This window comes from Phacochoerus africanus, chromosome 5, assembly GCF_016906955.1.
Source record: "Phacochoerus africanus isolate WHEZ1 chromosome 5, ROS_Pafr_v1, whole genome shotgun sequence".
Lineage (NCBI taxonomy): Eukaryota > Metazoa > Chordata > Mammalia > Artiodactyla > Suidae > Phacochoerus > Phacochoerus africanus.
In genome coordinates, this window is record NC_062548.1 from 77,666,967 (window position 1) to 77,679,202 (window position 12,236).

Consider the following 12,236-nt stretch of genomic DNA (forward strand, 5'->3'; position numbering starts at 1 on the left):
CCCCAGTGTCTTGACATATGACTTGTTTAGAGACTGACATTGATCGACATTGTGATTTTTTTTTTAAAAGGCTTATTTTAGTTTAATTTTAGACAAGCTTGTCTATTTTGCATAAAAGTGCCATTGGTCTGGATGGGAAGCAAGAAACCAAAGCCAAAGTAAAAGAACCCGGGGGGCGCTGAGTGTGCCACAAAGAGAAACAAGTTAGAAAAGAATGCTGTTTCGAAGGATAAAGGACCTGCATTGCAAGAAAATTAAGTTTTGTTTTGTTTTGTTTTGTTGCTTTTTAGGGCTGCAACTGCGGCATATGGAGGTTCCCAGGCTAGGGGTCGAATTGGAGCTACAGCTGCTAGCCTACACCATAGCCACAGCAACGCTGGATCCTTAACCCATGGAGTGAGCCCAGGGATCAAACCCACGTCCTCATGGATACTAGTCAGATTCATTTCTGCTGTGCCACAATGGGAACTCCAGAAATTGAGATTTTTGACATTGTAAATGACTTGCCCAAGATCATGTAATTATAATTAGTAAGCAGCAAAACTGGGACTTGTACCCAAGTGTTCAATGCCTTAGTTTTGAACTATATTAAGGTCATGCACAAATGGTTTTTTAGGACCATAAGCCCTATGAATGTTAAGGATTTAGATATGCATGTAGATGTATACATACAATTGCTAAGTTTAGACGGATGGACTAAATAGTTTTCTTTATAGACATCTTCCTGGTATGTGGCCGATGACACAGTTGGTTCAACAAGCGTTCTTTTTTAAGTGCCAAGCCTTGTAGAAGAATCTTATTGTATCTTATTTACTCAATTTAGCCTATAGAAACCTGTTTCGGTTTTTAGGCCAAATGCCAGACATCCATAAATCTGCTGTTGGAGGTTTTTGCTGATTCAAAACGTTTTCTGCCTCACTGCTGTGCTGACTTCTCTTGTTTCCTCAAAGAACAGCAGTGGAGGGAGAGAAGACTCTGAAAAGGCAGGGCATGTGCCAAGCTCTCTTCTCTAACATCGTGTCCTAGCATTTGCAGTTCTGTAGCTGAGTCCCCTATAAAAGAGGATGCCTGCATGGCTGCTTGGCCCATCAGGAAGAAAGAGAGCAGGAATCCAGGAACAGCCATGGTGGAAATCAAACAATTTAACCCCTGAGGCCTGGGGCACAGATGGAGGAAATGATGTTCTGGGAGGCACCCCAGAGCAGAGGTGAGCTCCAACCATGCCTAATATGGGTTCTATGTTAGGGTGCACACTTGGCTTCCACAAGAGCCTAAATATCTGACCCAGCAGCCCAAGTGGAATGTCAGCCCTTCACATGTAGAAGTTATATGACAAAACCCTGTCAAGTGACTCTGCCAGCAAGCGAGAACCAGGACCAACCAGAACTGAGACATCCTGATTTAATTCAAAGCCCTGAACATACTATGTATCTCTAAGTGTTTTTAAGAAATGTATGCATTGGGTTACAGCTCCTGTAAGAAGTGCCTAAGGACTGGAGGGCTTTAGGGAGGAATTTCTACTTAGAAATTATCTTTAATCTTTTAAGACAGATTTTCTTTGCGTTACCTTCAAGATATGTGTTCATTATGACTCTTTTGTCCCTTTAGTCTCAATGATAATTTCAGCTTCCTGATGTAGATAATTTCAGCTTCCATCATTTCTATTTCTTCAGAATCTTTGTGCCTATCCCAGGGCTGAGTCAGGTCTAAGCCTGTTTATTTTATCAGTATAAGCTCATTTAATGAATAAATATATGACATCTAAGTATAGAAAGGGGGTAGGGTAGGAGAAGGTAGTCACTTATTTAGGTACCAGTCAGGTCTAAGCCTATTCATTTTCTGAGGCTTAATAAGGTCAATGAATGAAAAGATGCTCAACATCATTAGTTATTAGAAGTGCAAATCAAAACCACTCCATACTCACTAGAATGGCTATAATAAAAGAGATGGACAATAACAAGTGTTGGTGAAGAAATTAGAACTTTCATACATTGCTGGTAGGAATAGAAATTGGTGCAGCTGCTTTGTAAAGTCACTTGGCAGTTCCTCAAAAGTTAAACATAGAATTACCGTATGACCCAGAAATCTACTCCTAGGTATATACTCAAGAGAACTGAAAACATATGTCCACACAAAAGATTGTACAGGTTCACAGCTGCATTATTCATAAGAGTCAAAAAGTGGAAACAACCCAAGTATCTATTAGCTGATGAATATGATATTCATACAATGGAATATTATTCACCCATTAAAAAGTAATCAAGTTCTGACACATGCTATGACATGGATGAATCTTGAAAAAATTACGCCAAATGAAAGAAGCCAGACATGAAAGGCTACATATTGTATGATTCCACTCCATTTCATTTCCATATGAATAGTCCAGATTATCAAATCCAGAGAGAGAGAGAAAATCATTTGGCAAGTGCTAGGGCTGGAGGAAGAGATAGGTAGGGATTACTTAATAGATATAGAGTTTATTTTTAGGATGATGAAAATATTCTGGAATTAGGTAATGGTTACAACTGCAAAATTTGTGAATATATTAAAAACTACTGAATGGTACTCATTGAAGAGGTGAATTTTAGGACATGCAAATTGTAGCTCTATTTTTAAAAAGAAAAAAATGAAGATCAGTGAATAGTTTGATAAACTTATTCTGTTCCCTCCTTTTTTTCCTTTTCTTTTTCTTTCTTTCTTTTTTCTTTTCTTTTCTTGAAAATGTGTAACACAGTTTTGAGATGACCTCGGTAAAGATTGCCTATCCATCACCATATCTGAAAATAAGACATCTGTATCCTCACCATTTGGTCTAGTCACCCATGACTTCTGTGCAAAATTATTGATAGTGATACTTCCATCTTGTGAGTTAGTTTGAACTTGTTCTCTTATTAAATGCTTATTGTGACATGTAACATCTAAGATGTGTATTAGGTGCTTTCTGATACCTAAATTCCTTTAGAACTTTTTTTAATAGCTATTTACATAGAAGAGCTTTAGTGAGGTACAACTGATATAAAATAAACTGTATGTAAAGTGTATAATTTGGTATGTTTTGACATATGTATAGAATCATAGGACAATACAACAATAAAGATAGTGAATGCATCAATCCACCTCAAAAGTTTCCATGGGGAGTTCCCGTTGTGGTGCAGCAGAAACAAATCCGACTAGGAGCAATGAGGTTGTGGGTTAGATCCCTGGCCTCACTCAGTAGGTTAATGATCTGGGGTTGCCGTGAGCTATGGTGTAGGTCGCAGCCTCGGCTTGGATCTGATGTTGCTGTGGCTATGGTGTAGGCTGGCAGCTATAGCTCCGATTCGACCCCTAGTCTGGGAACCTCCGTATGCCACGGGTGCGGCCCTAAAAAGTAAGAAGACAAAAAAAAAAGTTTCCATGGGCCTCTTTGTAATGTTTTCCTCCTGCCCCTCCCCACACCATGCAACTTTCTGTACTTGTAGATTAATTTGCATTCTCTAGAATTTTATGTAACTGGAATCATATGGGAATTAGTTTTTTGGTTTTGCTTTTTACTCAGCATAATTATTTTAAGTCTCATCCATCACTGTTTTGAGGTTTATGCATAGCCTATTCCTTTTTATTGCTGAGTATTATTCATTGTATGAAAACCAAAATTTGTTTCTCCATTCACCTGTTGATGAACATTTCAGTTGTTCACAGCTTCTGGCTATTAAAAATAGAGCAGTTATAAAGATTTTTGCACAGGACATAGATTTTTTTCTTGGGTAAATATCTAGGAGTAGAAAGGCCAGGTCATATGGTAGGTGTATATTTTATGTTTTGAAAGACTATCAGATTGTTTTCCAAAGTGATTGTGCCATCTGACATTTCTACCAATTTATGAGATTGCCTCCTTCAAACAGAAATATCTTCGAGTGAAAAAGAAGACCAAACAGAGGATTAAACAATCAATTCAGAAGAGGTGCCTATGGACCAGGCATGAACTCTTTGAAAACAATTGAAACCACTTTCTGATATTGCTTAAATGTGTCTGTTTTTTTGTTGCGGTGGGGGTTTTTTTGCTTTTTTTTTTTTTTAGGGCCACACTCACAGCTTATGGAGGTTCCCAGGCTAGGAGTCCAATCAGAGCTGTAGCCGCCAGCCTACACCACGGCCACAGCAACACAGGATCTGAACCTCATCTGTGACCTACACTATGGCTCACAGCAAGGCCAGATCCTTAACCCACTGAGCGAGGCCAGGGATGGAACCCGCAACCTCATGGTTCCTAGTCAGATTTGTTAACCACTGAGCCACAAGGGGAACTCCTAAACATGACTGTTTTTAAGCATCTAATTTCCAAATGGCAAACCTGCAACCTAAAACTACCTTCCTTGGTGCTTATTCACCCAGTTTTATTACAAACAATGGGAAACAACAGAGTAGGAATAACACAATTGCTTCTGAAATGACAGTGTGAGTAGCTGATGATAACCTTCCATTTCTGGAGTACAAAAACTTCCCATGTAGAGCAGTTGGCAGGTTGCCCACTTGATTCCAATTAGTTCCTTCCTGAAGTACTTGCTTACAGAGGACACCCTGAGCTATTCAAGGTTGAGGTCAAGTGAGTGGGGTCAGAGGAAAAGTGTGCTTAGGCAAAAGCAGGCATTTCCTCAAGAAGAGCTCAACTAGGCAGGGCCAATCTAACAATAGGCTAGCACTCCTAATTACATAGAGGCTACCTTGCAAAAATATTTAATTAGGATCTTTAAAAAAGAATCTATATCAAAGGGAAGCAGAATTTTCTATATGCAGGTAATGTCAAAGGTGCTATAAAGGGTCTCCACAGAGCAGGTGACTTCCTACTTATTTTAGAACAGGAACTGTAAATACAGTAACATAAATCCAAGCCAAATGGCAACCATATGCTTGGCCTGGGTGCTGGGGTGATAATGGGGAGTGGTGGGGAGTCTGATGAAGTGGATAGAAGTACATGCTTTTTTTGCAAGGAAGTTATTCAGTCTCCAATAATCACTGTTTTACAATAAATACAATAAATACTGTCCCAGTACTGCTAGCTTTGATTTTTCAACACAAGATGAAAATCCTATTTTTTTGGCAAAAGTATACTTTTAAATGTCAGCAGTAATTTTTTTTTAATTGCAGTGTGACTCAAAAAAAAACATATGTCCAAATAGGGCTTGTTAGTTGCCAGTTTATAACCTCTGACAGTGGAGGAGTTTTAGGAAAGCTCTCTCTCCAAATAGTTTTACCCATGACGCTGAAGGAAATTCTTTTTGATCGGAGAAGATTAGATATTCTCCCCACCTCCTCTTCCCATTAAGACTTCCTACTAAAATGTAAAATAATTCCAAGTATACTGATTTCTTCAGCCATTAAATAATAATCAGCCATTGACAGCTGAAATTGAATTAAGTCTTTAGAAATTTAAAATTACAAAGGAGACCCTAAGGAGGATTTCTTTGGATGGCATATGGTTACAGATGGCCATTCTGCCTGTGCTCACGAAATTCCAGGGGTGGGAGGTTCAGACCATCCACTCCAATGTTGGAGAGATTCGGTTGTAAAAGTTCCATGTATTAAGCCAAAATATGCCTTCCTGAATCCCTCCCCAACCTCTCCATGGTGGTCTCCTGAAGCTATATATAGTAAGCCTCATAATTCCTTTCTGCATGGGAATTCTCCAAATATCACTGTGAGTGTCTCAATTCTTTGTCTAAATCTCTGTGGTCACGTCAGTCCATAAGCCTTTCATTAGTGCTCCCACTGCTTTTTGAGCAGATCACTGCTGTAGTGCTTCATGCATAGTTTCCTCATTTATCTGAACATATGACTATCTCCCACAGTAGAATGTGAATTTCAGGGGGGGGCGTGCAGGGATGGGGGAGTATTCGTTCTGGCACTCAAACCTTTTCACATAGCTTGGTAATAGCAGACACTAAGAACTGATGGAAAGAAAGAAGGGAGGGAGGGAGGGAGTAGACAGGCCTGGGTGGGGCTCCACAACCGGGGGCTGCTCTGGGGCCAAGGAAGGGAAGTAATTCAGAGAGTGAGGGGAGGGGGCTGAGAGGAAAGGTTTTCGATGAAAACAAATTCTACCTTCTTCTCAGATCTAGCTAGGGTTTAGTCTCACCATTATATTTGAGAGATATGAACAATCAGTTATTTCCTGGTTTACTTTCTCCTCCAGTAATTAATCATTTTGCTGGTACTCTCAACAGTATCAAGGTTTCCCCAATTTTCTTTCAGAAGAGAAACATACAGGCATGTTTTTCTCATTTTGGTATGATGTTGTCAACATCATGATTCCCACATTGACCTTTAATCCTTATTACAATGATATGGATGATAATACTGTCACCTTGTTTTATACAACAGGTTATGCTTTTTAAAGCTCTCCCATGTAATCTGAGTGCTCACAGTAAGTACCCTAATGAAAGTCACAGAGCATGTATGCCTAGGTCTACTTGACAGGAGTTATAGCCATGGGCAATGAGGTGGCCCCCAATGCTTCATGAAAGCCATGCTTACTCCAGAAAATGATCAGCGATAGACCTTTAAGGGAATCCTTGGAAGAACTTTTGGTATAAGGATATCTTTTTTTTTTTTTTTGCACCTGCAGTATATAGAAGTTCCCAGGTTAGGGGTTGAATTGGAGCTGCAGCTGCCATAGCCACAGCCACAGCGACACAGGATGCAAGCCGTGTCTGCAACCCACGCCACAGCTCACAGCAACACCAGATCCTTAACCCACTAAGCAGGGCCAGGGATCGAACTGAATCCTCTGGATAATAGTCAGATTCATTTCCACTGGGCCACAACGGGAACTCCCAAGATATCTTTCGAAAGTTTCATTTTCTTCTTAGTAAAGTTTTCTGTAATTAACATGCTTTAACTCTAACGATTCTAAAAGAGGTGGGAGCTTGCCTTTTCAAAACTTATGGCGAGGTTCCATCACTGTATCTCATAAATTTTTTAATAAGAAATAAAAGGAAATAGAATGGGATAGTTTACTTCAATGCAGGAAACTCTTGAATGTCTATAAAATATGCAATGTTGCATAGAAGCCAGAGATTTAAAAAATAATCTAAAGAATGATTCCTTAAATTGGATTTATGAGAGATTCCTCTATTTTATCGATTTTTACGAAAGAAACAGCTCCTGGAATATTTTATTAGTTAAATTGTTTTAATTTGTAAACAAATTTATTAATGCGTTTTAATCTTTTTTCCTTCTATTTTCCTTAGCTTTAAAAATATCTTTTGCTTCATTATTTTTCTTTATAAAACATACTAAAAGCTATGAATTTGCTAGGATCAGCTGTTGTGGACTCTGATATTTCTGTGCCATATTCATTAAGTTTATATGTGTGAATATTTTATTGTCTCGACCTTTTCAAAGGTAAGGAAAGGAGATTGTGGTTTACTAATCTTTGATTTGAGAGTTATTTAGGAAGATATTTTTCTATCACCCAAGTGGTTGAGATTTTGTGTTTTTTTGAGCCTAGTTCTATCTTTGGATATTTATAACTTTTCTTCACTTTAATTAGACAGTTCAGAGGTCTGATAACTTCTTGAGATTAGGTGAAAGTAGTTAATAAGGGTCCAGTAAGCAAAAATAGGTACATTGCTTGTTGAAGGAATGTATAATCAAGACATTCAGTCAACATTTATTGACCACCTATTAAGTACCAAGTACTTTGTTAGGCAGTGGGAAGGGGAGAGAAAGAAGCTTCCTTCTTGGTCCCCTATAGGAGGGGAATCGATTGTGCTAGTAAAGTAACAAAAGCTGTATTCATTGTCTTCAAATATCTGATTCAATACAAGGTGGCAACACATCCAGTAGGATTGCTAAAGAGCAAGTCTGTTTTTTTTTTTTTTTTTCATGAATGAGATATCTGCACAATTAAGGAAACCTCCTGTTTTCTAACTGCTTTAAAATGTAGGATTTACGAAAATCTTGGCAGCAGATTTGCCTTGAAGCTAAGAGCTCTAAGGGTTCATTTGCACAGACCCTTTGCAAGGTGCTGGTGCTAGGTTCATGCTATCATATACTTTTGTGAATTTGCAAAGGTAAGATTTTTCAGTCCTTTTCTTCTTTTTTTGCTTTTTCCTTTTTTTTTTTTTTGGTCTTTTTAGGGCTGCACTCGAGGCGTATGGAGGTTCCCAGGCTAGGGATTGAATCGGAGCTATAGCCACCGGCCTACACCACAGCCACAGCAATGCCAGATCCGAGCTGAGTCTGTGACCTACACCACAGCTCACAGCAATGCTGGATCCTTAACCCACTGAGCGAGGCCAGGGTTCGAACCCACAACCTCATGGTTCCTAGTTGGATTTGTTTCTGGTGCGCCACGACAGGAACACCATCAGTCCTTTTCTTAGGAAGGATCTCCCAGACCTGTCTTTGTGGCACCTACATTTGTTCCTGCCACTTATGTTTCTAGGTAGCTGTGTATTTAAAGGTCAATGGATAGTCTTTGTTGATTGTTTCCTTTGGGAAATTCACACATTTCTGAATAGTCAGTTACCAAGTATTGCTAACGACTTTATATGTTTACACATATACTTAGTGTTTTGCTGTTGGCAATTCTATTCAGTACATCTAATTCCTCGAAAGTCTTCCAGCTATTTGAGAATATAGCCAGGAAACTGGAATGCAGTCCTTAAGAAATTACCTCATTTATACCAATAAAATATGCCATAAAGAATAAAAATGTACAGTGTTTGAAAAAGGCTGAAAGTTCTTCCTCACTACTTACAGAATTGCATGATATATTTTCTGTGATACATTAATAACTAGCATTTGGTATTTTAAGAGACTAGAAAGGAAATATCACCAGTGAACTCTCAATAGTGAAGGACCTCAGGTCCTGCAACACAGGACCTCAAGGAAAGAGAATTATCTTTCTTGTATCTCCAGCACCTACCATAGTGCCTGGCAGTCAGCTGGTGCCTAGTATTACTTTCAAATAAATAAAAGAAGAGTGATGGGAAGCCTGTCTGGAGTTATACAAAAAGAGCCAGCATAGCAGAAACTGACAGAACATTGTAAATCACTATAAAGAAAAAATCTAAAAAAAAGAGGCGGCGTGATTGAAGTTTCAGGCAGTCCATTATAATACAAAACAACAGCATCAGTTTTGATCAGCTAGAGAAAATATTGTGACTCCAAGAAGGCGGATTTTTTGTATGTATAGAGGATTGCTCTATTAATGACCAAATTATAATGGCCCTTTACTGGGACCATTTGAGTTGCCTATCAACATTTAATGAGGACTGGTAGAGGGAGAAATTGAGATCAATATATTAATTATGAAGAAAAGTTCAACATCAATTAAACACATCAACATTTCAGAGGTGGCCTATGCTCACTGGGATGGCTGTGTAGGGCTGCCATGAGGATGAAAGGTTAGACTCCACTTGTATCCAGAGACGGGTATTGGTGGTGGTATGTAGGAAGCCAGTATTTCTGCAATATTCTCATAATTAGTTCCCATGAAAGGATAGAATTGGACGGGCTCTTCCAAACTTTCAAACACTTGACATGTTGCTTCTTTATTCCCTTTTTTTTCCTAGAAGCAAATTTATTTCGCCATTTCTCCTCCTCTTTCCCCCCTCCCTTTCCTGCCCCCCCTTCTTCTCTACTGATGAAGCAAACATATGACTTGAATTCAAAATCTCATCCTTTGTATGAGAGCAATTAGCACTTAATTTCAGTTTACCTCCTGCGCATATGGTGGATGGTTCAGCTGCTAGAATTTCGATGCAGGACTTCTTCAAAATCTAGGAGGAGAGGAAATCAAAAAGTCAAAGCACAGATTATTTTGTTAAAACAGAAACGTGGGGCTTGCTTTTAGCTACCAAGACAGGAAGGCTCAAGGACAATATGTTGTAGTGGGTAAGTGGTGGGTGTGTGTGTGTGTGTGTATTTTTACAGGTATCGTTAACGTCAAATGTTTAAGGATCCAGCACTATGTTAGATGCTTGCGGCTGTCCCTAAAGCCATAGGAATTATTCATTGACTTGTTCTTTCTTCAGGCATTTATTAAGTCTATGATATGCCAGTGCTAGCTATGGAGAGATTTACCATCTAGTTGGGGAAATGGGACCTACTCTTGAAAAGATAAATAACAAGGGCCAGTCCTATGTGGTAGGTGCCAGGGTGAAGGGGCAGACAGTAGGAGCTACAGAATTAACAGGACCCATCATAGAGGACCAGTACATCGGGAAGGGTTTCCTGGAAGAGGTGGGTGCTGAGGGTAGATCTCAATCAAGTGGGGAGGTGGAAGTAAGGGGAAGGTTCAGGTCCAGGCAGGGAGTGGCATAGACCTCTTCAGCTGGAACAAAATGATTCTGAAAAGTTGAAAAAAGAGTGATAATAGACAAAGCTGGAGAAGTAGGATGGAGATGGCCAGCCCTCCAGAGGAGATGCATGTTCAAATTATTCAGAGTTCCCTTTCAGTTAGAGAAGTAAAAATATGTCTCAAGAGAGGGAGGGCTTCAAAGGCTGCTGGTTGTGCCTCACTCTTCAGAAGCACCTCCAAAGCCTTACTTCAAAGGGAATGCAGTCTTCCCTCCAAATAAGTCTTGTAGGGTTGAGTGGAGAGTCTGGAGGACCCTATGGTCACACAGGGAATTAATAAGGAAGGCTTCCTCTGGTGAAAGCAGGGTTTCTGACTGGTAGGGTTTAAGGTTTTCTCCGTCTATAAATCCCACCTCTGATTGCATGCTGATTCTACAATTTTGACCAAGCATTTTAAATAAGTAAAAGACAATGAGTTGATTTACCAAGGAAGTGCAGTATCTTTATTTGGGCCTTACTTAATTTGGAAATTGAGAGGGATCAGAAGGCCGAAGGAAACCATTTCTCTATTTATGAAAGGGGCATCTGTTAAAGGAACCAGTAGTGAAGCAAAATGTGCCGTCTATTAAAAAAAGCATCTTTTAGCCTTGGGAACACCCATTTATTTGCATGGGTGTATTTATTTATATATGCTTTCTTTGTTCCAGCTTAAGTGGTATACACACTGCAAGCTACAGTCAAATATAAGATATGATAAATTACATAAAGGACAAGATATGATAAATTACAAAAGGGGAGGAACAGGATTCAAGGGAAAATAAAGGGAAGATGAAGTAAGGAGTGAGAAGAGCATAGAAAAAATACACTGGGAGAACTGTATTCCCTTGCTAGGGGTGGCTCGTGAATTTAGTTCTAAGCTTTCTAGTAGAAAATGAGAAGGACAGACAGTATTTATGAAATTCTCAATGTGAAGAATAAAAACAAGCCAGTTTCTCAGAAGAGATAATATTTACCCATTCCAGAGAGAAATCTAGGCGTCCTCATAGAGAAGCGTTGTGAAAGAAAATGAACATGCTTCAGAAAATTGTTCTCTGATGTACAGATGACAAAACATTCAAATGTATTCACTGGAGCAGGCTCCCTCATAACCAAGTGTTTTAGGTAACGCTATATAACCGAGAGTCATAAGAAGCAGCACAGTCCTCCTGCAGATAAGTGGTCCAGGCCCCCATGGATACCAAAACCTGAGGGTGCTCAAGTCCCTATACAAACTATCCTAGTATTTGCATATTACCTACACATATTCTTCTGTATAATTTAAACTATCTCTAGATTACTTAAAATACATAATACAACGTGAATGCTATGTAAATATTCACTAAGCACAGCAATTTCAAGTTGGTTTTTGGAACTTCCTGGAATTTTTTTCAAATATTTTTGATCCCCGGTTGGTTAAATCTATGGATGCAGAACCTGTGGCTACAGAGAGCAGCTGTATTTCTTTTCTCTTTATTTTTTAATAATTCTAAAATTCAGATTTTCATCTACATTTCCTGAAATTCATTCTGACCTTTGTACAATTTAAAGGCATTTTTATACTTTGATTTCTCTACATGTTTTCAGCTTCTACCTGATTCCACAAGTAGAAAACAATTTCTTTCTCCTTTTTTTTTGGGGGGGGGGTCAGCATTTGCCTTATTTCCTCTCCTCCTGGCTTACCCAGCCACCTCCATCCATCCTAAATACATGTGCAGCCTCAGTTCCATGCTAGTCGCCAAGCCTGCTCCACTGCGGGAAGATAGTCATGGATCAGACTTCCCAAGTCCATGTCCACCTCTGTTAGAATCAGTGGTCTTTGCACACCTGGCCCTGGGGACCTGGTATCACTTTTGAGCCCTTCACTGACATTCTGAATTGGGATCAGGCACCCTTCTCTTCTGACTTGTCCA

General features: G+C 39.3%; 1 protein-coding gene across 1 annotated transcript in view; it reads right to left on the reverse strand.

Moving 5' to 3' along the window:
* Positions 1-12,236, reverse strand: part of ANTXR1 (ANTXR cell adhesion molecule 1) — a 243,486-nt gene that overhangs the window by 153,612 nt on the left and 77,638 nt on the right. The window contains exon 9 of the mRNA XM_047781884.1: positions 9,707-9,767. Coding sequence (XP_047637840.1) covers positions 9,707-9,767 — 61 coding nt within the window. The remainder of the gene's footprint in view (positions 1-9,706; positions 9,768-12,236) is intronic.